This window comes from Zingiber officinale, chromosome 8A (genome assembly GCF_018446385.1).
Source record: "Zingiber officinale cultivar Zhangliang chromosome 8A, Zo_v1.1, whole genome shotgun sequence".
NCBI classification, from domain to species: Eukaryota; Viridiplantae; Streptophyta; class Magnoliopsida; order Zingiberales; family Zingiberaceae; genus Zingiber; species Zingiber officinale.
Window position 1 is genome coordinate 4,133,689 of NC_056000.1, and position 27,682 is coordinate 4,161,370.

The 27,682-nt window shown below is 43.9% G+C and overlaps 1 protein-coding gene across 4 annotated transcripts; it reads right to left on the bottom strand.

Moving 5' to 3' along the window:
• Positions 1-12,311: 12,311 nt before the first annotated feature.
• Positions 12,312-17,792, bottom strand: LOC122012006 (ELF3-like protein 2). 4 transcript variants are annotated; one of them, XM_042568455.1, is made up of 8 exons: positions 17,464-17,792; positions 17,014-17,314; positions 15,149-16,107; positions 14,317-14,368; positions 13,592-14,227; positions 13,163-13,498; positions 12,686-13,079; positions 12,312-12,579 (listed from the first exon to the last, which is right to left on the bottom strand). In XM_042568455.1, exons 2-6 carry the CDS (start codon positions 17,230-17,232, stop codon positions 13,271-13,273), a joined length of 2,094 nt encoding a protein of 697 aa, XP_042424389.1. In that variant the 5' UTR covers positions 17,233-17,314; positions 17,464-17,792; the 3' UTR covers positions 12,312-12,579; positions 12,686-13,079; positions 13,163-13,270. The 4 variants fall into 4 exon arrangements, with proteins under 4 accessions (XP_042424389.1, XP_042424386.1, XP_042424388.1 ...); XM_042568452.1 differs by having other exon boundaries at positions 13,163-14,227; XM_042568454.1 differs by having other exon boundaries at positions 13,163-14,227; positions 15,149-16,104; positions 17,464-17,791.
• Positions 17,793-27,682: the final 9,890 nt, after the last annotated feature.

Consider the following 27,682-nt stretch of genomic DNA (forward strand, 5'->3'; position numbering starts at 1 on the left):
AATCAATATTATTGCTGGCGGGCCGACCGGAGGCGACTCCAACAGAGCAAGGAAGGCAAGCGTCAGGCAGCTTCAGATCCATGCAGTCGGCTGCAGCCAAGAACGGGAGAGCGGGCCCGAAATCAGTTTCGGACCCAGGGACTTGGAGGGAGTTGAAGTGCCACATGACGACGCACTCCTCATCAAAGCGGTAATAGCTAACTATACTATTCACCGTGTTTTCATCGATACAGGAAGCTCGGTCAATATCATATTCAAGAAGGCCTTCGACCAACTGCAAATAGATCGTGTCGAGCTACTGCCCATGACAACCCCCCTCTAAGGGTTTACGGGCAATGAAGTGCTGCCGGTCGGACAGGTCCGACTGGCTATTTCGCTGGGAGAGGAACTGCTCAGAAGGACGCGGTCTGCAAATTTCGTCGTTGTTGACTCTCCCTCAGCATACAACATTATCTTGGGGCGACCGGCGCTCAGCGAGTTCCGAGCGGCCGTCTCCACCTTCCACCAGAAAATCAAGTTCTTGGTGGAAGATAAAGTCGGAGAAGTGCGAGGAGACCAGCTGGCAGCTCGACGATGCTACGTCGAGATGGACCGGGCTGAAGCTAATTCCGCGCGGAACGCGCCACGGATCGAGGTAAACGCCATAACCGAAAAACCACCCTCTTTGGTGTATGAAGAAAAAGAGGAAATGCATATTCACCCAACCCGATCGGAGGCCACCACATTCATTGCGACTGATCTAGAGGCGAGCCTGAACGAGGAAGTGATCAAGTGTCTCCAGAGAAACAGTGATGTCTTCGTGTGGTCAATGCATGAGCTACTCGGAATTTCGCCAAGTATAGCGTAGCACGAGCTCCACGTCCGACCAGACGCTCGGTCGGTGAAGCAAAGAAAGAGGGACTTCAGCGCCGAACAAAAATCCATCATCCGAGCGGAGGTTGAGAAGCTCCTGGAGGTCGGTCATATACGCGAGGTCCAGTTCCCGAGCTGGCTGGTGAACGTGGTACTAGTCTCCAAGCGGGGCAACAAGTGGAGAGTTTGCATCGATTTCCAGGATCTCAACAAAGCATGCCCAAAGGATTTTTATCCTCTACCCCGAATCGATCAACTGGTGGACTCCACAGCCGGCTGTGAGTTGATATGCATACTCGACGCCTATCAGGGCTACCATCAAGTGCCGCTCGCACGAGAAGATCAAGAGAAGATCAGCTTCGTGACAGCCGATGACACTTACTGCTACAATGTGATGCCGTTGGGACTGAAGAATGCGGGAGAAACTTACCAGCGCTTGATGAACAAAGTGTTCAAGGAGCAGATCGGGCGAAATTTGGAAGTATACGTGGATGATATTCTCATCAAGTCCGTCCGAGGGGCCGATCTCTTTAAAGACATGGAGGAGACTTTCCGAACGCTAAGGAAGTATGGAGTTAAGCTGAACCCTCAAAAGTGTCTGTCCGGGGCAAAAGGCGGGAGTTTTTTGGGCTATATAGTGACCGAGCGGGGCATCGAGGCAAATCCCAGCAAGGTGAAAGCATTACAAGATATGCCGCCCCCAAGAAATCTGAGGGAAGTACAGCGTTTGACTGGTCGGATAACAGTATTGTCCAGAAGACAGCCGATTGGAGCCTCCCGTTTTTCAAAATCTTGCGCAAAGCCACTAAGTTTCATTGGGATGAAGAATGCGATCGGGCGTTCGAAGAACTGAAGACATATCTGAACTCTCTGCTTGTGCTAGCCAAGCCAGCTGTGGGTGAGCCACTTTGTATCTATTTATCTTCAACCGAGCAGGCAGTAGGCTCGGCACTAGTGAGGACGAGCGGAGAAGAACAACCAGTGTACTTCTTGAGCCATATTTTAAAAGACGCTGAATCTCGCTACACCGGGCTTGAACTTCGTCCTTATTTCTCGGCACATACAATCCTATTTCTTGGCTCATACTATCATCGTCTGGACAAATAGCCCCTTGGGAAGAGTGTTGTTGAACCCAGAAGCGTCCGGACGGCTCATCAAAGGGACCACGGAGTTGAGCGAATTTGACATTCAGTATCAACCCCGTTCGGCGATAAAGGCGCAGTCCTTGGCAGATTTTGTCACAGAAGTGCAAAAGCCAGAACCCGAAGCTATGTGGAAAATATTTGTGGACAGATCGTCCAGTCGGCTCGGGAGCGGGGTTGGCGTGCTATTACTCTCTCCCCAAGAAGAAAGGATGCACTTATCCGTTCGGTTGGACTACAGAGCCACAAATAATGAAGCGGAGTACGAAGCCCTCATAGCCGGTCTGCAGGCAGCTCGGCATGTAGGAGCCGGTCGGGTGACAATCCATTCGGACTCCCAGTTGGCCGCTCAGGCACTTTTGAGATTAACAACGCTCAGCTCAAACTTTACGCTGAAGCCTTCGAAAAGCTCAAGGCCAACTTCAGAGAAGTTATTATCCGGAAGATACCCCGAGCGGAAAATCAGGCGGCAGATGAATTAGCCAAACTAGCAAGTTCAATATCACCGGTCGCCATCCAGCAGCCAATTGAACAAGTAGCCTTGGTGGCACACGTCGACCAGATGGAGGGCCTCACATTTCCTAGCGATTGGAGGACATCCATCATGGAGTTTCTTCGATCGGGGGCAACACCATCAGATCGGGAAGCAGCCCAACTATTAAGGAGGAGAGCCGGTCGGTTCACGCTCATTGGAGACCAACTCTACAAGAAGGTTTTCTCTTGCCCACTATTGAAGTGTGTAAGCTCGGAGGATGCGGAGTACATCCTCCGCGAAGTGCACCAAGGATCGTGTGGGGGACATCCGGGCGGACGATCGCTGGCCAAGAAGATCTTGCTGGCCGGATACTTCTGGCCAACCCTGCAAACAGACGCCGCTCGTACCGTCGCGACATGCCTCTCCTGCCAGAAGTACCACAACTTCTCCCACCGATCGGCAGAGGAGATGAAAGCGTCTACGGTAGCCTGTCCGTTCGATCAGTGGGGAATGAATATCGTGGGTCTGTTCCCTATGACGACCGGTCAGCGGAAGTCTCTACTGGTGGCGGTCGACTATTTCTCCAAATGAATGGAGGCCGAGCCGCTGGCAAAGATCACAGAGCAAATGATCAAAAAATTTATCTGGCAGCATATAATCTGTCGGTTCGGCATTCCTCGTCGGCGGCAGTTCGTCGGGAAGCAGCTCGAAGACTGGTGCAAAAGTTATGACATTGAACAACACTTTACTTCCGTGGCGTATCCCCAAAGCAACGACCAAGCGGAACTAACCAACAGAGAAATCCTTAGAATTCTTCGAGCTCGACTTGACCACATAGGAGGAAGTTGGGTGGACGAGCTGCCAGGCGCCCTATGGGCCATCCGCACGACTCCAAAAGAGGGAACGGGCGTCACGCCGTTCCATTTAGTGTACGGCGACGAAGCGGTTATACCGGTTGAAGTCGGCGTCGAGTCCGTCCGGATCCAGAATTATGATGATGATAATGCCGAGCGGAGGAACATGGAATTGGACCTGATTGATGAAGAGCGAGCCAAAGCGTCCGTCCGGCTGATGGCGTACCGGCAGAGGATGAAGCAGAATTACAACCGGCACGTGATCCCTAGAGCATTCCAAGTCGACGACCTAGTGTGGAAGAAAGTAAAGCCGGTCGGCGACGTTGGCAAGCTGGAGGCTCCTTGGGTGGGTCCCTTCAAAGTCATTGAAAAGCTACGCTCGGGTGCTTATTATTTAGAAGATGAAGATGGACGACAATTGGATCGACCATGGAGCGCAAATCATCTCCAGCCGTACCGAGCTGGGTGAGAGGTGCGCTGATGTAATTCATTTTGTGTATCTTTTGGTCGCCTATGTCCTTGTAATGCAGGAAGCAAAATGATAAAAGAGGCATCTGCCAAGCTTCACCGAACGACAGTGTTGAAATTAGCCTTAAAGGTCGTCGAGCTCCGACGTTAAAAATCGAGAGTCGAGCGGGCAACTATAAACCGTCTGAGCGGAAGCCCGTCGAGCTCCGACGTTAGAAATCGAGAGTCGAGCCGGCGACTATAAACCCTCTGAGAGGAAGCCCGTCAAGTTCCGACGTTAAATATCGAGAGTCGAGCCGGCGACTATAAACCCTCCGAGCGGAAGACCGTCGAGCTCCGACGTTAAATATTGAGAGTCGAGCCAGCGACTATAAACCCTCCGAGCGGAAGACCGTCGAGCTCGGATGTTAAAAATAGAGAGTCGAGCCGGCGACTATAAACCCTCCGAGCAGAAGCCCGTCGAGCTCCGACGTTAAATATCGAGAGTCGAGTCGGCGACTATAAACCCTCCGAGCGGAAGACCGTCGAGCTCCGACGTTAAAAATCGAGAGTCGAGCCGGCGACTATAAACCCTCCGAGCGGAAGCCCGTCGAGCTCCGACGTTAAATATCGAGAGTCGAGCCGGCGACTATAAACCCTCCGAGCGGAAGACCGTCGAGCTCCGACGTTAAAAATCGAGAGTCGAGCCGACGACTATAAACCCTCCGAGCGGAAGCCCGTCGAGCTCCGACGTTAAATATCGAGAGTCGAGCCGGCGACTATAAACCCTCCGGCCGGAATATAATAAAGAGGTCGGCTTGTTTGTCGCTTGGCCGTTCGGCCAACGAACCAAAGGTACTTCGTGAACGTCTATCGAAAATCCTATTTGCAAAGCAGGATATATTCAGCCGAGCGGACAAGCTATGCAAAATACTTCGTAAAAAATCCCTTTCGAACACAAGAAAGGTGGGATGAGAAGCGAATAACGAGGAGAAACAGGAGCATGAACGGTAGTTGGCTAGTCGAGCGGACAACACTCATATTGATTAGAAAAGGAAAAAAGCAAGTAAAAGGATAGCATTAAAGAAATTAAGGTCGAGTGGCCAAATTACAAAAAAAGGATAGTTTTTTGGCCGAGCGACCGAATAACAGGCAAACTTCTATTCTAAATAATCGTAAAGATCCTTCGGAATAGTGCTAAGGAGTGCCGCCTGCCTGGTCTTGAGCTGGGATGGTGGCAGAATCGAAAAGTTGCCCTTTGGACTTCAAATATTCTGTCGTGGCATTCATGGCAAGTTCAAAGGCCGTGTACATCCGCTCGCAAACTTTCTCCGAAAATTCGGCCGAATGGATGTAATTTTGTCTCAAGGCAGCGACCCGGCCTGGTTCGGCCTCCTGATATTCTTTAAGGGCCGCTCGGGAAGCATCGACGACTGCCTGATGTTCTTGTAAAGCAGTCTCGAGCTTCGCCACCTCATCCGATCGGGCAATCTTCTCGTTGGCCGGTTGCTCCATCAACTCCTTTACTTTCTGCTCCAAGCCCTGAGCCTCGACATTCTTTTTCTCCAGATCAGAGATAGCCGTGTTTTTCCGAGTAGTGGCTAGGCTTATTTTTTGGTCAAGCGTCTTGACTTGCCGCTCGAGCTCGGCCAAAGTGTGGGCCTAATCGGCCGTCTTCTTCTGCTCGGCCGCCAACAAGTCTTGGGCCTTCTTAAGCTCTTTCTGCAGCTCAGAGTAAGAAGGGCCTTGGGAGCCGGGCGGACCGCCTGCAACCTTCAGTCTTCTCAATTCTTCGTCCACCATCGCCAGGCGGTTGGATACAGCTATCTCCTCTACCCATCTCTGCAATTAATAAGATCATTAAAAGTCGGTCGGAAGGAGTGCGTAAAAAACTTCGGAAGAAATAGACTTACCCCCGTGGCCTGTTGCATGTGGCTATTGGCCAAGTTGCTGAGAGGAATCATAGCGACGCGTGCCCGAGCGTCGGCCCACATTTCGGCCAGAGGCCCCTTCATTGTGATCATGTGCTCGGGCGCGGTTGGTCGAGCGGCCTCGGGCAGCAATTCTTCGATCGGGAGGTGAAGTGAGACCCTGACGGTGCGGCGCCGACAGGGTGTAGTTTGGGCGGACGCCGGGGAAGAATCGGAAGCCGACGTAGAGAACTGGGATAAAATTGTCGAGCGCTCTACTCGACGGGGAGCGGGCGGAAGGGCGTTGACTAGAATAGCCTCAAGAGGGTCCGCAGACGCATCCAGCTGAGATGGGGTCCGATCGGACGAAATCGCCTCGACCTCTAAAGCCTTGCCGCGAGCAGCTGCAGTGGCCCGTTCGGACGGCTGGACCGCGGATGTAGCCGAGCGGAGGGGTGTCTCCGTGCGGCGCCTCTTTTGTCGGGAAGGGCGCTCTTCTCCCTGAGCAGAGCCTTCCTCTCGGACGGAAGGCTCTTGGCTAACAGTTGCTCCCACCGCCGGTTCCGGGAGAGAAGCCTGAGCGGCCGACTCCTCGTGAGTCCCGCTCTCCCCTTCATGCGAGCCAACCGGCTCAATGCCAAGCGCCTCCATCTCTTTTGCAGCCGCGACCTCGAGCGCCGCCGCCTTCCTCTTCAAAATTCCAGCCATCACCGACTCTATGACAATGTTTGCTGCAAAGGAAAAAGAAGAAAATCAGTTAGCAATTAAGGCGAAGGTACAAGTAAAATTCTTACCGAAGCCGCTCGGGAGGGGGGTTCTGATCGGGCTCAGGCCGAATATGTACATAACCCCTTCCGAAAGGAACTTGTTGATGTCGAACTTTAGGCCGGCTAACATGTTGGCGGCGTGAAGATAGTCCGGCCGGGTCTTGAATCTCTTCAGCTCGGGGGAGGTTGGTGGTCCGATCTGCCATTGGATTTGGAAGGAGGCCCGCTCGGGAAGACGAATATAAAAGTAGAATTCTTTCCAATGCTTATTGGAAGAGGGTAGTTTGTTGAAGAAAACTAAACCGGGCCGAGCCTGGAACATGTAAGTTCCCAGCTCGGACTGTTTAGGGTAGTAGAAATAGTAGAATACCTCCGGTCGGAGGGGAATGTTATGGATTTTGAATAGGACGACAATGCCGCATAAAAGGCGGAAAGTGTTGGGTACTAGGCTTCCGAGCGGAATGCCGAAAAAATTGCAAACGTCAATGATAAAGGGATGAATTGGAAGTCGTAGACCGGCAGTGAACTGGTCGCGGAAAACAAAAAAGGCTCCGCGCGGCGGTTTGTGTGGCCGAGCGGAGGGAGTGGGTAAGATAATTTCGAGGTCGGAAGGGATGTCAAAATTATTTATCAAAGTATCGGTGTCACGCCGATCGAAGCGTGACTCCATGGTAACATACCACGGGCCGAGAGTTTGGTCTTGGGATTGAGAGGAATGGGTCATTGTCCGAACGGACGAAATCAAAAGAGGCAAAGAAAGGTAGAGGACAGGAGAAAGAAGACAGCAAACAAAACGATGCCCCGAGAATCGAAACTCGGGAAAGAAATGCAAAGAAAACACAAGAACCAAAGAGAGAAAGAAGGAGAACCTTACAACGAAGAGGAGGATCGAGGGAAGCGCACCGGAGATCGCCGAAAACAGAAGAGCAAGATCGCCGGAAATCTGGAACGCGAGGAGCAGCGATAAGCACGCGACGGCAGGAGTAAGGCGAAGGAAAGAAGAGAAGCCTTTATAGGGTCGAAGCCGAGCGACCTTCACCGTCGGATCCAGGTCGCGAGAATCGGAGCACGCATCGCACCGTCCATTTCGAACCGCCTCGGTCTCATCACCCGCGGCGCCGCCGCCGTACGATGACGTTAGCAAGGCCACGTGGCATTCCATCACAGGGGAGCATTTAAGGAGCGTCTTAACGAGGCACAGAGCGCGTGCTCGACCTTAAAGATGGAGATTGGCGAAAACTTTGAAAAGATACCGAGGGGGGGTGGCGTTGACTGGCGTTTTAGCTGCTCCCATGGGGGCCGAGCGGAGGATAGTTGCTTAAGGACGCCGCTCAGCGAAACTGATGGTCCAGTCAGTCGGACTAATCGCCTCCTTCGACTAGACTTGAATGGGAGGCAAGTGATCCGGCGGTAACGACGGGGGACCCCCTTTGAGGGAAGTCAACGTCATGTGGAGGTCAAAGGTCAAACGGCCGACCGGAGAAGGGGATGCCGACCGGACGAGCGGGACCCTAGCGGAAGCAAAGACACCCCGGCGGGGAGTCGGGGTTCCGACGCTCATGTTGAACAAGGTTGTATGGCCGAGCGGATAGCCCGCTCGGCCAAAGGTATAAAGTAGTAATACTGCGAACAGTCTCCACAGAGCACGCAACCGGAAATCTCCCGAGCAGACTAGCACATACGACCGGTCGGATGTGAGGGGACTGTCGACCGACCGGACGCTCGGAATGGGGTTAGAAGAGACAAAAGGGCAAGGGAACATCTTCTGACAGCGGGTATGTTCAACGACCAGGCCATACGCAGGATCTTACGACAGAGGGTTCCGCTGTCCCATCAGAGATGCGCTCGGACTGTAGCAGTATGGTGTCAGGTAAGCTCTTCTGACAAGCCCATACTGAGGTATGGTTAGAGGACACATATTCACCTCGGTATGTGTGCACTCGTTTCTCCATAGCCCTATATAAGGGTCCTCATACTTCGCCGGAGGTACGCGATCTCGCATATTCAGAGCCACTTTCTTGTCTTCCTCTTGCCTGACTTGAGCGTCAGAGGGTCATCGCCGGGAACCCCTTCCCGGCCCGACTTCCTTGCAGGTTCGCCGAAGACCCGGGCGACCGATCGGAGATCCATGTCAGCAGTTCGGAGAACGCCACGTGCCCAGTGTCCGTTGATTTAGCGTTCGGACAGGATCAGATCAGTCGATTGATTCAAGCCTCCCCAATCGATTGGGATACGACCGTTGCGCAGGATGCAGGTTTTGGACAGCCGAGATCGCTGGGATTTGACGTGGCAATCGATTGGGAGAAGCCCCAATCGATTGGAAACCCTAGAAGCGCAGATATAAAGGCAACGAAGCATTCAAACGCTAAAAACTCTTCTTCTCAAGCTCACGTGATCTTCTCCGACACTCATCGCCAGTTCTTGGAAGCTCTTGGGGACAAGTGCTGCTGCACTTCCAAGGTTCAAGAGGCGATCAACTACAACAAGGTCAAGCAAGAAAAGGTTTTTCCTTTGTGTACTTGTATTTTTCTTCTTGCGTTGTGTTGTATGTTGTGTGAGTCTGGTACGAGGTTTCTCCACCTCCGGTAGTTACTAAGAAGGAGTATTTTTCATAGTGGAGAGCATATCGTGTGTGGATCCTTGGATTAGTCACCTCCTCTTGAGGTGAATACCAAGTAAATTCCTTGTGTTAGCATTGTGAGAGTTGCTTGAGTGTTTTCCGCTGCAACAACTTCATCAAAGCAAGCAACCAAAGCGCGACGAACCATTCACCCTCGCTCTAGCTACAAATCGACCCTAACAAGTGGTATCAGAGTGAGGTTACTCTTTACCAGAATCATCGTCGAATAGGGCAACGAGCCAGAGTGAGAAGAAGTTGAAGCAAATTTCAAAAGTCAAAGACTTCATCAAAAGGCTCAACTTCAAATGGAATTCCAAGATGGACTTAGATACGACACAAGGGTGTCTGCACCATTCACAATGACAAGTTTCGATTCTTGAAAATCAAGAATAAAAAATTTCTTCATGATGGAGATAGAGCAATGGTTTGCTCTAATGGAAGGCTTTCATGCTCCAAGAGATTCAAAAGGTAAAATTTTCAAGAAAAGCAAATGGAGCCTAGAGCAAATTCAAAGAAGTGAGGTCAATGACAAAGTGACCAAAGTATTGGTCAACATATTGCAGAGAAACATTTTGAAGCAAATAGGATAATTTGAAGATGCCAAGTAGCTATGGAGCAAATTGGCTAAACTCCATGAGATCCCCTCCACTGTACCAAACCAAGAAAAATTCAAAGAGGGTGACTCATTGGATCAAGATCAAAAGGAAAAAGACTTCGAAGTTGAGAGATGCTCAACTTCAGAAGAAGAAGTCCAAGAAGCTTCATGCCTTCATCCTCAAAGGAGTGCAACCAAAAGAGCAAAGCGGAAGCATACTCTTTGTTCCATATGCAAGAGGATGAAGATGAAGAGGCCTCCACCTCTAGGATTGAGGGGGAGCATCATTCATTGACACTGAAGAAAGAAGAGGCTTATACTTCCAGGTCAAATGGAGAAGAAGATGGTGCCACCTCCACAAATCAAGAAAAATCAAGTGGAGGATCATATGTCATCCCTACAATTTAAGGTATAACAATTTCAATTATTAATAATAAACATCAAATCATTTTTTTTGAGTATAGGGAACATGGACACTATAAGAGTAAGTGCTCCAAATTGGCCAAGAAGAAGGATCAAGTGGCACCTAAGGGCAAGGAGAAGCCCAAAGAGACTGCCCCCGTGACAAAGAAGAGCAAAGAGCACATAGTGTGCTTTTCGTGCAATCAAAGAGGATATTATCGGAGTCAATGTCCAAAGGAGAAGAAACCGGTCAAAGTCAAGGGAGGAAGCTCAAGTCAAGGGGGGGCTCTCAAGAGCAAACCCAAGATATCATTTATTGAGTCTATCCCTTTTAAGTAATGATAAAAAGCATGATAGGAATAGTTTATATCATTTTAATGTTATTTATCATATAAATAGAAGACATGATAGAATTAAAGAAAAATATGTGGCTTATCATGCTAAAACCACTCAATCTAAGGCTAGAAAAATAGATAACAAATTAGGCAATAACTCTAAGGATTTTAGATATAGGCTTTAAAACATAAATGTTCATAGGAATCAAGAAAAATAACGGGGAAAATGAGTAGGGGAAGAGAGAGCCAAAGAGTGCTCATCTCATTGATGGAGGGCACCTTTGAGAGAGGGTTCGAAGTCGTCACGGTGAGGGAGGGCTTCAAGCCTTCGACGAGGAGAATCGTGAGGGCGAGTCAAGGAGAGAGCTAGGGCTTTGGCGAGGAAAAGAGAAAAAAAAACATAGTTAATTTTAGAAAAAAAAACGTAGTTGATTTTAGAAAAAAAAAACTTATATATATAAGAATGGACTCTTGGTATTTTTGGAACCTGGACATGAACCCTGGCCTAAGGCCGGCTATGCTATCATCATCAGCGTACCAAAGCCATAATCAGCAATCAACAGGTTTATCTCTTGGACAGAGGTTTCTCGGGAGGGTTGTATCCAAATGCCCCATATTACTATTATGATGTGTTTGGTTCAGAGTAGATAACCTGGGTGATATGCTGCTACGGTTATCCATGATAATCGTTTTTAGTTTTTCTAAATTTGAAGTTTTTCTCGATTCTGAAATGTCAGTAAACATCAATTTGGGCATTTGACTTGTAATCGGAAAACCTCGAGTTGTCGTGATTTTTCTCGATCCCGGAGGTTAAGTAATTTTTTTCTTTTGAAATTAACCTATGAACGATCGGAACTGAGCGTGGTCGTCAAGCAGGGATGTGCCAGATTGGAAATGAGGCAATGTCGGAGGTGGCAACAGGCGACGATAGCGGACGTCTCGTTTCTTCAAACATGTAGGTCACTGTTAAAGCTTCGTGCGCACACAACGGGGCACATAAGCACGACAACCAGAGATGGCAGTGACAGATGGTGCATGACGGGTGGCAGAGCGGGAGCACGGGAGGAAAATGATGGAGGATTTTATTTATTATTTTAACTTGATATTTTAATTAAAATCTTAATAAATTATATCAATAACTCCTTAGCTATAGTTTAGATAAATTAAATATACTTAATCGTCCAATAAAATTATTTAAAAATATTCTTAAATAATAAAAAATATATTATTCAATTTTATTTATTTATATATCACTATTAATAATAATATTATCATTATGTAATATTATCATTATTTAATTAAGGATAATATAATAAAATATTATACTAACTTATATATTAAAACTTTTAAATAAATAAAATTTTATTGTATTACCTAAATTGAATCAAATAATATCATATTATATAATTAAGTGGTAATCACATAACTAAAATTGATAATTTAAACTAAACATACCTTACACTGCTAGTTTACCTCTAACAACCTCCTTTAGTTTTGTTGCTCCTTTTTATTTGGTGCCATTTCTCCCTTTTGTTTGGTAACTTTATTTTTCTCTGGGCTGTCTCCTGCGATCATTCATGAATCTTTTATCTCTAGTCGTCCTTGTAAGTTGTAACCTTATAGGTTTGCAGGATTGATTATTAAACTATGATGGGTGTATTGTTCACTATTCAGTTCTGAAACACAAATTTGTCATGCTGGTCAGTGGTTACTAAATGTGTAATTCAAATCGTGTGCACCAATATGTTTTGGTTGAATTTTTTTATTAATACCAATACATTGTTATTCTGCCAGCGATAAAGATCTCATGAATAATCACAGAAGATGATGACAACCGTTGTTTCAAGGTGCAAGGCCCGAAATTGTTTACAACTTAAGTATGCTGTGTCTAATGACGTTTTTTATTTTTTGACTTCATGGGTCTTTTTTCTGAAGCACACGCTCTTAAAACCTGTAGTTTAGTTGTAAGATTATTGAGGTATTTTGTTAAGGCAGTAAAATCCTAGATTGAACTAAATTTATCTCTGCTTTTTAAAGGGTATGTTTTCTCGCGTGGAAACAAAAGGAAACATGATTCAGGATAGAGTTCGGCACGCGTCAGTTCGCTTGAATCCAACAGCTTTACATCACTCTTGCCAATTTTCGACTAAAGAAAAACAGATAATACTCCCGGGCAATTTCTGCAAAAAGAACAGGGAAAAAATTGAATCAATTACAATATTATTATCCATTTAAATAATTTTGCTAGAAAGAAATATTCGATAATAAAATTAATAATTTATATACATGATTGGCTCATCTTTTCTCGGCTCCCTGAACAACTTAACCATGATAAATGATCTCCTTTTCTCTTTCCTTCTATTCCCTTTCTGCATCCCTCGGTGTAGAAATGTGTGTGACCGAGGTCATTCCACCTCTCCCGATACCACAATTAGTCACTATTGAAACTTTCATGTATGTACATGGAATTATACAAGTAATAATACCTATAAGATAAAAGCCAAAACCTGTAAACTACTATCGTGTTTATGCATAAGTTTGACAGCATGATCAACTCAGAAGCATGACAAAGTGACATGTAAACCTTCTTCAATAAATTACCATCCACGTTCATAAGCAAACTGAACTCGATTCCTTTATTGATCACGATCACAATTGCCTCCACGGGATCCTCAATTGGCTAGAAGATGACAAATATGTTATAATTAGGTAAGGGATTAATTCTAGACAAGTGCATGGACACGGGAAAAAAACCCCTCTCACCTCTTAGTTATTTGACGGTCAGCTATAAGATGATCCCGTAATTTACTCCTCTTCATATAATCTGGAAATGGAAAGGGTGCTTAGGATAAGCGTAATCACCTTTATTGATCACGATTCATGTTGTTGCCTCTCTTTCTGAATAGATAGGAAAATCCTCACTGCTGACTCGGTAGCAGACATAGCGTTGTGCGGCACAACCTTAATAACGTGTGTTTGGCTATCCCTACTCGCTGTTGGAGCTGCAGCAATGGGAGGGACTTGGCTTCCACCTTCAGGATGCGTCTTCTCAGAGGGATTGCTTACTGTACTTCCTTGCAGTTCGCTGTTCTTCAGTACCTGAAATTTCCCAAGATTGCCAGGAATTGCTTCCTTCCTTGAATGATGGAACATGTTCTTCCCATTTGCATGCGAACCAGACAGATTGCTAACCTGTTCGACTGCAGAACTTGAGATGATTGGTTTTGAAGGCCGCAGGCCATAAGTAGTAGGGAAATAGTGAGGAACCATTGCAGATGGTCCAGGCAAAATCATGTTCGGCGCTTGATGAGATACTGGAATGCCATAAGCAGAGTTCATAAAGTCCCCAGCCAGAGGATAGACTCCAAGGGGAGTGCAGCCTCCGGAAAGATGGGGCACAAAGCCACCAGCTGGTGGACAATGTCCGGAATAGGGTTTGTACACAAGGCCTTCAGAGGGTGACATAACTGGAACTAACCATTGATTTGCTAGAGGAGGAAAACACCAAGGACTTGGCTTTTCATTAGGAAAAAATGGCACGGCTGAAGGCACAACAGCGTGTGGCCCAATTTGTGGCACTTGATCTTGTGGACTCCTTTTCGACCCTTCCACACAAACAGAGAGAACCGGAGCAATACCAACCTCTATTGGCTGCTCCACATTATGATTTATTTTACGAAGATCATCTTGTCTCTTAAATTCCACTGGCTGTGAATTTTTGTTGCATTGAGGTTCTTTGGCATTGTGCAAAGATTTTACTGAGGGTTTGCTTAGATAATTGTTTCCTTCAAGAAGCAATTGAGGCGACGCAGCTATCAACTTCTGAACCTGTTTTAGGTACAATATTACCAGACTGTCCTTTTAATAAACTAAGGATATATGACGGCCAATAAACACTACAAGCTTTTAAAACTAACCTTTATTAATCTGTGAAGCTCAAACACTTGTATTCCAAACAATCTTTGCTGACTGGAAAGATAAATTCATAATTGAAGCAAAGCATACAAAGATTAATTCACCAAAATGATATAGCAAAAGTAAAAAAGTGTTCTGGACCCAGAACAAAAGGTCTAACAATTAATAACCCAATCGATGTAAAGACTTTTTGAAGCTTCAAGTTGCCCCGTTAATCTAATTGTATAGGACAAGTTAAACCCATTTTATAAAAGGGCAGCCCGGTACACGAAGCTCCCACCATGCGAGGTCCCGGGAAAGGATCCATTGTACGCAGTCTTACCCTGCTTTTTGCAAGAGGCTGTTTCCAGGATTCAAGCCCATGACCTTGAGGTCACAAAGCAACAACTTTACCGTTGCGCCAAGGCTCGCCTTCGTTAAACCCATTTTATAGACACTTAAAATAATGCCACAACTTATGGTTCACAGGTAACCCATAATATATTCAGGATTGATCATAAAAATTTGGTTGCTCATAAAAGAGTTAATTCTGGCCCTAAAATTTGATCATGTCATCAAAACTGTATGAAGTTTTCTTATGGTCAAGAGTAACCTAAATACCAAAACTGTATGAAGTTTTCTTATGGTCAAGAGTAACTTAAATACCTAATTGGATCGTCTAGCAACATATAAGTTTTTTTGCTGATAATCTGGAAAGATAAACAATCCAAATTTACCAATTAGCAAAGTAAATCCCAAATAAAGGAATGCAGACGCTCAAGAGTATATTGAGAATAAATAATACCATAAAATGTGCACTTTGAGGAAAATAGTAACACTAAGTGGTATACATACTTGGCAATAGCTGTTCGAGCCTTCCAAAAGTTCTTTGTACCAATTACTGCAATAATATCATCTGGGGACATATCCAAGCTCGGTACTGTGTCTGCCATTGAGGGCTCATAAGCATCATCTTGCTTCTCTGCATCACCGTATACCAGTAACCCATTTTTCTTTGCATTGTCCTCATTAAAACAGTTCCTAGACAAACTGATAGTTCCAGGGATTTTTCTAGGTGACAATTTGGGAAATAGCTCACTTTTGGCCTCCAAAGATTTATCACTAATAGGAATAGCAATGTCATTCAAGGTATGAGAATTGCTTAGATCACCATTTTCTTGACATAATACCATTTTTCCATTCACAAAATTTTCAAAACAAAAACTATTTGTGCCAGTTCTAACAAAAGAATTTTTTGAACTGTTTTGCAGATTGATGATTCTATTGAATGGAGACTTTTCTTTGGTTTCCTTTGTCTTTTCAATAGGTGAAATTTCTTTAAGATTTCCAATAAAAGTCTCATGACAACTTCTTGATCTAATTCCTGACATTTCTGTATCTTCCAAAAGCTTCTGGTCCAAATTTGTGCCTCGACTTGAAGAATTACCAGAAGTAAGACTCTTCTGTATCTTGTGTGAAATGGAGGTAGTTATCTTTGGAGTTGTCTTATGTGTATCCTTTTTCAAGTATGCAACACTTTCCAACTGATCAAAGGTATGAACGACAATATCATCTGCATCATCCAAAACCTTCTCACAAGAATGTTTCATGCTGGAGTTTTCGTGTCTCTGTAATCTACATTCAGAAGCTAATCCTGTGCCAAACATATTCTCAGAACTTACATGCTTTATAGGTTTTCTCTCCAATTCCATACTTTTCCCAACCAGATTCATTCCATCAGACGTTCTAGCCTTCTCTGCAGAATGAACCGGCATTTGACAGGTCATATGAAAAGGAGAAAGCATCTTCCTCTGCTGACCAAATCCCCAAAAGATAAATGCTTGTCAACAATCAAGAGTCAAAAGTATACAACAATCACCTTTCGATATATTGTAAAAATACAAGGAACATGAGAACAAGTTCAAATATTACACCATAGGTTGGAAACTGTGGTCCCCTTGGTATTTATAATTTACGGATATCACCATAAAGTATGATTTTGGCATTCTCCAACATAAGAAAGAAGATTGGAAAAGACATAAAGTAACCTCACTAAATTGAGAGAATGATTACTTTGCAGCTCAATATCAATATTGTTACTTGAAATTGCTAGTTGACTTCAAAATTTGTTTAGGAAACGCTGGCATGCAATGAACAAAGATTTCAAAATCTACATAATTTTGATCAGTCACTCTTTTATATGTTGCATTTATCTTTGAAATCCAACATGGTTGTTTTTCTTTTCTTGTGGCTGTTATTCTTTCTTTTTTTAAGGTTTTGGCTCCAATCCTTATTCTCTCTGTTTTCCTTTTTTTTTTTATCACCTCGTCTGCTCTTATTTCCAGTCTCCACTTAGAAGAGGTGACATAGAAGGTACAACAAGATTTATAACTCAAAAAATTTGGTTAACCTAACACATGCATTAAAGTTAGACGACCTTGGGATGTCATGTTGAACGCCTACCCCCTTTGATCTGGAACTCAAGATCTTATTGATATGCAGCAGAAGTGATCATTAATTTTGAGCATATCTCTGTGATTTTACCTACTGCATTCATTTTAGCTGCTAATGAAAACAATCTAATTAGTTTCCATCGTCACACAAAATGCGTGATTTAATCAAGGAAAAACATACAGGAATAGATGCATCATGGCAGGAAGATAAGCAGCTCAACAAACAGAAAAGGCAAGAAGGTGTTTAAAAACGAAAGATGTTCCAACCTGGCTAGAGGAAAGGGAAGGGACCAAATCGTTGGAATGGTCAGGAGGAAATGGCGGGGCAAAGGAGCTCGAGTTAAACCTTTGAGAAGGGACGCGGAGCTGCTCGTATAGCGCCATTTTGTTCCTCGGAGGCGCCCTCGGACCCCCTTTATCGGTGTCATTCACATGGAGCCTCGGGAAGAGAGGCCCCATGATCTTATCGCCCTCCTCGCCTTTCATACCACGCGATTCCCAAAATCTCGTACACCCGAAAAACTTGTGGAGTTAACCCATCGCCGTCGGAGAAACCCTAGTTAACAAACTGAGAAGAAAACAATTATCGACAGTAGTTGGGAAAAAAAAACCCAACAGAAGCAGATAAACAACCAATCTATCAACAAAAGCTGCTAATTTCGCCAAGAAAATTCACGATTTTGGACAGCATTCGGCAGTGGGGAAGGGAAAGAGTACCTGGAGCACCGAATCCAGCAGCAAAATTCCACCTCGGCAGCGGATGGGACAAGCTGGAGCAGGACCTCCAGGCGAACAGCGCGATCCAACAATTGGCGGAGAGGCAGTGAGCCGTGACGCGGATCGAACAAAGGGGGAAGGCACAAAGGGAAAGCAAGATTCGGGAAAGGGGAAGCAATAACGGCATGCTTTTGAATCTTCAATCCCCATCATCTCGTCTCATGCGATTTTATTGCTGTTTTCCAGTGGTGATTATCTGGTTCTCCGAGAAATCTCCTTGAGATCCGATTGACATCTACTGCCAGATTGCCTCCCTCCATTGGTCAACTCTTCAGATCTGTTCAAAAAAATATCTATTTTTGAAGTACTATTGCTAGGTGAAACAGATTTTTCCAAAGATAAAACATACAACAAATTCCTTTTTTACTTCGATTTGAATTGTGTTCAAAAATTGATTCTAAAAGAAGAAAAAAAAATGAGTTGATATATAAATATGGTATAATTATTAAATTTCTTTTCAATCTATAATTGTGTTTTTTAGTCCAAAAAATAAATTTAAGATAATATACTAAAACAAAGAGAAAAGAGAGAAAGGTAGAATCTATATTCTATAATAATCTTTTTTATTATATTCATTTTTTAATATAATAATTAAACTGTGGCAATTTAGAAAAATCATAATATTAAATGGGCTCCTTTGTTTTTATTTTCTATTTTTCCTCTTATAATATCCACGACATACATAATATTTAATCAATAATTATTTACATAATTAATATGTTAATTTGAGTATGATATGTAGATACAAGAAAAAATCATAATTACAATATTAAATATATTATGTATCAAGGGATGAAATTGATATAGCCAACATAAATAACAACATAATTAATACAAATATATGAGTGATACTGATGCGTTACCTAATATTTAAATTTTATTATTTGAATAGCATGAGTAAATATGCAATGCATGGATTACATCTATTAGATTGTCAATATAAGAATAAAAATATAGAAAATTGAGATTCTATCATAGCCATTCTTCTAGTCAGCAAGCACCTTTTGATGACATAATTATCAGCAATATACTCAGGACAAGTCAATTTATAAACGACACATGTCACATGTCCATGAAGACAATGTGAAGAAAACGCCCTTAATTTGCATGGTAGTGAAGTAGTTTTGTATTTGAATCATTGTTTAGTCCATCTTAAGGGAAAGAAGACCAAAGGTTGCTAGAAAATGATATAATAGTTTGATAGAGTAACAAGATGAAACCAATCTTGCTAACCATGTGGAGAATGAAGTGACTTTTTCCTAACCAAAAGGGATGAATTCAACCACTAATGGAAAAACTTGAGGGCATAATCTAGAATCGAGATTTGTGTTAAAAGTAGCTTACTCATTGTCAAAAATATTAGATTAATATGGATGTTGGTCTAATGGATAAGTTTCACATTAGGAGTTAAAACAGTCAGAATTTTAACTCCTAATGTCATAAAGTTTATAAAGCTGAAGGCTAACAATGAGTTGTGGACCACCGGTGAACTGGGATGGAAGTTGATTGGGAGTGATTCCTGAAACACTTTAGCGAAAATCTTACTCCCAGTCAACTTTAATGTCAATTTACTATCCGGAGCTTTTCAATGGACTGCAAATACCAGCAAAAAGAGGGAGGAAAATAGTTACTAAGCGGGCCAGGGGATCTTTGGTGCAGTTACTATGACAATCAAGTTAGAAAAATGGAGGGAGCCAAGTAGTGGCATAATGGGAAAAAGTATGAGACTATGCGTATACCTATAACAGTGGAGAAGGATCACTTTTATAATACCTCTCACAATCTCCGTATTTAATGAGATATCATCTTACTGTCAGATAACCTGTCCCATTGCCATGCTTTCATCATATTCAATAGTCACATCATGAGTATGGGGAGGGCGTATTGCATATCTATACACAAATATGATCTTCTAACTCTCTGACAAACACACGTGTTATATAAATGGCGAAATGAGCTCATGGGCAGGGAGGCCTATTGGATTGCTAGTTTAGAAGATGGGCTCAGTATAAGGATTCCATGTTCTCATAAGGTTTAAATGGGTTGTGGTAATATCCCAAGAGGGAGTAGAGCTTTATAGGTAACTAGTAAACTACCGCACTAGTCCCCTGAGAATCTACCTGATAAGCCTTAGTCGATTGGGAGAGAACGAGAAGTAGACTTCGTAAGTGTCTGACAAAGCTAAGGAGTGCCCCCCCCAATGAATATCCGACAGAGCTAGGTAGTAGGGCCCCTTGAGAGTCTGTCTGATCGACATTAGATAATTAGGAGAAGATGAGGAGCAGAGTCATGTGGGTATATATCCACAGAGCCGAAGAGGGGGGCCTCTTGAGAGTCTTTCCGATCGACGTTAGCCAATGGGAGAAAACAGGAAGTAGAGCTCCGTAAATGCCCAACAACGCCAAGGAGTAGGGCCCCTTAAGCATCGGTCCATTCAGCATTAGCCAATCTGAAAAGAATGGGGGCAGAACCTCGTGAATATTTGGCATAGTCGGATAGTGGGGCTCCTTGAGAGTCTTTCTGATCGACATTAGTCAATCGGGAGAAAATGGAGAACAGAGCCCCGTAGGTGTCTAACAGAGTTGGGGAGTGGGACCCTTTGAGAGCCTGTCTAATCGGTTGAGCCCCGTGGGTGTCCGGCAGAGCCGGAGAGTGGGATCCCTTAAGAGCATATCCGATCAACATTAACTGATTGGGAGAAGATGGAGAGCATAGCCTTGTGGGTGTCTTATAGAGCTGGGAAGTGGAGCCCCTTGGAACATGTTTGATCGGCGTTAGCCGATCAGAGAAGATAGGGAGCAAAGACCTGTGGGTGTCCGATAGAGCCGAGAGTGGGGCCCCTTGAGAGCATGTTAAGCCAATCGGGAGAGAACGGAGAATAGAATCCTGTGGGTATCCGACAGAACCGGAGAGTGGGCCCCTTGAGAGCCTGCTCTATTGGCGTTAGCCTATCGAAAGAAGATGGGGAGCAAGGGCCCATAGGTGTCTTGCAGAGCCAGGGAGCTGGCCCCTGAGGGTATGTCCAATCGGCATTAGTCGATCAGGAGATGATGGTCTCGCTAGGTCAGTTACTCAACTTTTGACCTGCTTTGGACTTTAACTATCTTCCACACCGGCTAGTTGACATGTGGATCCCACTAGGGACCCTTTTTTATTCACCCCTTCCCTATTCACCAGATCAGCTACTAAGAGAGTTCTCTGAACATCTTTATTTTCCTTAATCATATTTTGGATTTGTACTTAAATCTATTGAATCATAAACATAAGATGACTTAATGAATCACATGTTTGGAATAATTGTTCTTATTTAGAGTTTTCTATAGAAATTCCATGTGCAATATGAAGAGCAAGAATTCTAAATATTCTAGACCTAGTAATTAAACAGCAAAAAATAATAACAGGTTTATCCATGTTTAATTGAGATGTAATAGAAAAAAAAAACACCAACAATGGTAATTATAGATGATGCAATCCACGAATAAAACAATCAAAAACCCTGATTACCATCCCAAGTTGCATTAATCAGAAAAATAGCAGACAAGTGCAAAGATTAAGACACAAATATGAGGGAAGAGGTAAAATTGAACCAAAAGATTGAAACATGGTGAAGAATCGGCATACGCAAGGTAAAGCGAGCACTAGCTAATCACCCGTCATACATGATCAAGAAATACCTATCCTTGAGCCACCGAATGCTTCGTTTGATGGATCCGTTCACCTTGCCCCCACAGAGTAGGCTTTGTAGCCGATGACTTGCCTCTTTTGCTTAAAGTCGGGATCACTAAAGCTCCATCGGTCACTGCCCTTGTTGGACGAAGAAGATGACCCACGGTCTGGCTTGGACTTGAAGTCATCAAGGTCATACCCACCACCTCCTTTATAGGAGTATGTGTAGGAAGCACCATAGCTCCTGAAATCAGGCAGGCCTAGAGGGGGTGCCACCGCTAATCGATTGTTGTATACATCCAGCTGCATCATCCAATCGTGGAATGACTTCGACTCATGTCGTCCATGGCGTTCCCCTTGTCCTCTCTCTCGATCAAAGGAACACAGATCAAGATCGACGGGAGGCGTACTGTAATCCTCCACTAGTTGCTATTCTGTTGAAGTGTTGTGGTTTTGTTACTTCATCTCTCTCTTATTCTCGTTTTACTTCAGGTTGGATTTGAAAACATAGGAAAGTTTTCACACAGACAGATGTTCACTATTTATTCCATGAGGCAGAATAGATTATTCATCATTTTCACTATTTATTTGTTATCAAATAATAGATGGATGAATTTATAAATATATCCTCTTATTAGTTTTTAGCTTATTTTTCATTAGGTAAAAATTAAAATGACGTTCATCATTTATAAAATCATCTACATCTTATTTTTAATTAAAGTTAAATGGACACCCCCTCCTATTTAACTTGAACAACTCAAAATTCTTTATATTATATCTGATTAATTAGTTATCTAAAAGCTAGCTATTTCGGTCAATATACTATTGATGATCACGTCATTAGTCAATCAACCTGCTGACAGACGTTACTCCTCGAAGATCGTTAGGGGAGATGAAGAAAGGACCTCTATCTGCAAGGGCCACCAATTGATGTTGACGAAGTCATGGTGAACTGGAGGGAAGTGGCCTGGGTCATTGAAGATATCTATAGAGTTATAGAAGGGCATCACTGTGCACTGAAAGGAGAACTGAATCGTCCGAAGAACTTGCAGGAGTAGAGGAATATAAGAGAGGGTTAGAATGGAGGTCGAGGGTGCCCCGACTCATCCACTCCGACGCTCAAATCAGTATCCGACGGGAGAGGAGGAATATGAATAGTAATAAATGCATGTATGTAGTCATTATTTAAAAGTGTATATATTAAGATCAAAAGAAATTTAGATATCTCTATAATGGAATAAAATTATCCACTTTGGGCCTAGGGATCTACCCAAAAGGCCTCATATCAATGGAGATATCTTTTGCTTATAAACTCATGATCTTTCTCATATATTTTCAGTGTGAGACTATATTTGTAACTTTGCAACCCCAACAATCCCCTCCTTAAACAAAGGACCACAGGCCCCCCCTCAAGAATCAGATCACTTTTGACCTGCTCAGAGTCTCTCCTTGAGCATCGTGTCACTTTTGACCTGCTCAGGGCTTCCCCTCAAACATTAGGTCACTTACTTTGTTCAGTTTTCACCCACATGGTTCAATCTTGGATCATGGCTCTGGCTCGTGCTTCTTCCGACGGTTAGTTTGATGAAGAGCGACCTCGATTTGATACCACTTATTAGGACCAAAAGGAATTTAAATATCTCCATAATGACATGATATTGTCCAGTTTAGTCCTAAGCCCTCATGATTTTATTTTTTAGATTTACCCAAAAGGCCTTATACCAATGGATATGTCTTTTCCTTATAAACTCATAATCTTTCTCATATGTTTTTAATGTGAGACTATATTTATAACCTTGCAACCCCAACAACATTTACCTTGGCCCGCAAGTTGCGGGAGGGGGGGGGGGGGGAGACTTTTTATAACACGGAGTGGGATGTGAGTCGAAGCGTCTGAATGGCACGGCTGATCAGAGATGAGCTAAGTGTTGAGCAAGGAGTAAGAGGCAAAGCTGAGGGTTGATTGGGGTTGGTCAAGGCATAAGTAGGAGGCATGGAGCCACGATATAGGCACACGACAACAATAGCTCGAGGGTTGGATTTACTGTAGAGGCGAGGCCCAACAACAAAAGATCTAAGTGCAGTGGAGGGGCTAGCGTGATGACTGAAGCATCAGCAGCAGCAAGAAGCAGTGGCGGTGAAGGTGACAATGACAGGAAGAAGCGGCGGCGACGATGGGGATGGTGATGGTGTTAGCGCTAATGAGAGGCTGCGATAGAGGAAGTTAGTTGTGACTCAAATGCCGGATGTGGCAAGATTGATTGGTAGAGGGCTGGCCGGAACGATAGCCATGGCTGGAGGTGGCGACAAAGGAGAGGAGACGACGGTTGTTAACTGGCAACAACGTGATCAAAAGGAGCGATAGATGTGTGGCAACGAGAAGAAAGAGAGAGAACCTGACAGAGGGGGCTTCATCATGTATTGACGTCAGTGTTGAGAGGTTGTGGTCAGCGGTGAGGGAGGTAAAAAAAGGGGAGCTACGCTTCAAGGGGAAGGCTTGGCACGTGAGAAAAAGAGAGGGGGAGGTCGTGCGTGAGCGTGAGCGTGAGAGTGGGAGAAGGGGAATTTGCCGTAGGCGATGACAATTGGTGGAGGCTTTGAAGTCGTGGGAGAGAGAGGGAGGGAGGGGTAGTTGGAGAGAGAGAGAGAGAGAGAGAGAGAGGGGTTGGCGGCGCCCCTTGTGTGAGGAATCCATTCCTCTTCTCAATCCTAACCTTTAAAGGGAGGAAAAGAAGAAAAAAGATGAAAACCCCCTCTTCTATGTGGAGCCTATTTCATACCTCCGATCACAAATCTCCTCTTTAAGTCTAATCGCAAGAGACACGAGTCCGACTGACTATACTGTTATGTTGTGGCTGTATAAGTGAAAGAATTGTCAAGTCTGTCGTAAAGCTGAATCACTCCCGACTGAGTTAGGGAAAAGTCGTCGAGCCTCCCAACTAAGGAGTTGGGAAAGAGTCGTTGAGTCTGTCATAAGGCTATAAGTTTGTCATAGGGTTGATGTCTTTCGACCGAGGAGTCAAGAAAGAATCGATGAGCCTGTAATAAAGTTGATGACTTTCAACTGATGAGTCGAGAAGGAATCGAAAAGCCTGTAGTAGGCTAATGACTTTCGACTGAAGGAAAGAATCGACAAGCTTGTAGTAAGGCTAATGACTTCCGACTGAGGAGTCGGGGATAGAGGCTTACCGGCATAGTACTGAAGGGAGGCTAACCATCATAAGTAACATCGTACTCGATTCTCGACTTCTAAGTGTTTGCGGCATAAGGGAGAGGTAATAATTAAATCCGCGACTATGTCCGAATCAGCAGAGAATAATAACAATTGATCTTATGACTCCCGAATACATACAAAATCAGAAAGATAATAATTCAATCTATGACTATACCCGAGCAGGTAGAAAATAATAATGATCAATTTCACGTCTCGCGAATACCCACGGAGTTGGAGAGATAATAACTCGATCCATGATTATGTCCGAACCATAAAAGAATAATAATGGTTGATCTTATGACTCCACAATATCCACGGAGTCAGAGAAATAATAGTTCATTTTGGGATTATGTTTGAATCGGAAGAAAATAATAATTGTCAATCTCATGACTCCTAAATATCTGCCGAGTTAGAAAGATAATAACTCAATTTGTGATTATGTCTGAGTCGGGAGAGTTTGAACCCTAAAAAGGACAATGCGATATGATACTCATTTGACCTTTGTATGAAGAGGAGTATGCTACCCCAGCCTAGAAGATCTCGATCCCTACTATGTCCAAGTCGGGGGAAGTCTGGGCCCTAAAAAGGACAAGGCAATATAATATTTACTCAACCCTTATATGAAGAGGAGTCCGCTACCATAGTCTGGAAGATCTCGACCTTGACTATGCCCATGTCGAGAGAGTTTGTGCTTTTTAATGTTAGTATTAACCCTAAGAGCTAATTATAAGAATATAAGATGATTAAGCTTATTGAGTTAATGGATATGAATTGACTTATTGGGTTAATGATTAATCTAATATGTTAAAATCTAATCCATTAAAGATAGTTAGTGGAGATTAATTATACATTTAAGAGGAAGACTAAAGGACAAAAACCTTTAGTATTCATTGGATGAATATAAAAGGTTTTTGGCATTGCCTTTTCGATGATACTCTTGATCTTCTTCCTCCTTTACTTCTTGCCTTTGCCAAATCTCTCTTGTGGCTAGCACCATGAAGATGGTTCTTCTTCGAAGCTGTGCTCATGTAATGAATGTAGAACATGTTCGTGTGGATACCGTAGAGACGCTGACATTTTGATCCCACTAAGATTTGCATCTGAATTAAAGTTATTGTAAGGAGTACTGGTCATGCAACAAAGATAACTATTCTATCTAATAGAGTAACAAAAATGAGTATATCGTATTCGCAAGGATCTTTGGAGGGATCCTTTTTTCGCTGCATTATATGTTGTTTTATACAGAAGATCCCAATAAAAAAGACAATGTGATATGATACTCACTCGATCCTTGTATGAAGGGGAGTCTGTTACTAAAGTCTGGAGGATCTCGACCCCGATAATATCCAAGTCGGGAGAGTCTGGATTTTCAAAAGGATAAGACGATACAATACTTGCTTGATCCTCTTGTACGAAAGGGAGTTCACTACCACATCCTAAAGGATCTCGACTCCAACTGTATCCGAGTCGAAAGAGTCTAGGCCCTGAAAAGGATAAAGCAATACTGTGCTTGCTTGACCCTTGTGCAAAAAGGAGAGTTCGCTACTATATATTGGAAGATCTTGACTCTGACTATGTCTGAGTTAGGAGAGTTTGAGCCCTGAAATGATAAGGCAATAAGGTACTTGCTCAACCCTTGTATAAAGGGGAGTCCGCTACTATAGCCTAGAGGATCTCGATCTCAACTATGTCCGAGTTGGTGAAGTTTGGGCCCTGACATGACAAAGTGATATAGTACTCGCTTAACTCTTGAGCGAAGAGGAGTCCACTACCATAACTTGAAGGATCTCGACCCTAACTATATCCGAGTTAGGAGAGTCTAGGCCTTAAAAAGGACATTTGTTGATATAGATCGCTAGTATGAGACTAGGAGAAATAGTCGTCGACTACAATATACCTTCAAGTAAAAATATAAGGGCGTGCTATAATTTATATTCAAAGCATAGAACTAAATGTACTCGAATCTAATGCACAACTTTGATGTGCCATTGTCTGGAAATAATATACTGATCCCTTGGCTCCCAAGTATCCTCAAAGTCAAGGAGAGAAGAGTAATATTGATCCCGTTAAGGAAGATAATAGCTTGATCAGGCTGAAATAGAGAATGGTTCGATTCCATTGAAAGAATAACTCGATCTCGTTGAGGTAGAGAATGACTTGATCCTGCTGGTGACATTAACATTCTCTTACGTGATGGTCATTTTCCCATCACATCTTCTTTCTCCATCGGAATTACGACTGTCAATAGTTGTTCTAGTGTTAACCATCGCAATGTCTTGACTCAAAGTTTCCCACAGACTACCTCAATTTGTTCTAGCCAATATACTGTGGATGGTCAAGCCACTAGTCAACGAGCCTATTGACGTACATTACTCTCATCAGAGATCATTAAAGAAGATGAAGAAAGAACCTCTATCAACAGGGCCCACCAGTTGAAGTTGACGAAGTCATAGTGAGTTGGAGGGAAGTGGAGTCATCAGAGATATCCGTGGAGTATAGAAGGGTGCCAGTGTGCTCTACAGGGAGAATCAAATCGTCCAAAGAACTTACAGGGAGTAAAAGAATGTAAGAGAGGGTTAGAATGAAGGTCGAGGGTACCTCGGCTCATCCACTCCAACGCTCAACTCAATCTTCGATGGGAGAGGAGGAATAGAAATAGTAATAAATGTGTGTATGTAGTTGTATGTAAAAGTATACATGTACCTTGGCCCATAGGGGTAGGAATTTTTATAGCACGGAGTGGAATGTGAGTCGAGGCGCCCGAAAGACAGGGTCGATAGAAGATGAGATATGTGTTGAACCAGGAGTAAGAGGCGGAGCCGTAGGCTGACTGGGAGCCAATTAGGGGCATTGAGCCGGAAGTAAGAGGCACAGAGTCACGACATAGGCATACAACATCAATGCCTCGGGGGCTAGATTTGTTGCAAAGGCATGGCCCATCAGCGATAGATCGCGACTACGGTGGAGAGGCCAGCAGCGATGACGAGAGCAATACTGGCAACAAGAGGCGGCTGCCATGGTAGTGGCTGAGAAGGTGACAACTGTTGGGGTTGCAAGGTTGCAAACATAGTCCCACATTAAAAACACATGGGAAAGACCATGAGTTTATAAGAGAAAGATATCTCCATTGGTATGAGGCTTTTTGGGTAGAGCCCAAGAGCAAAATCATGAGAGCTTAGGCCCAAAGTGGACAATATCATACCATTATGGGGATATCTAAATTCTTTTCGATCCTACAACAACAACTGTGAGAAGCGACGACAGCCACGACAATGACTG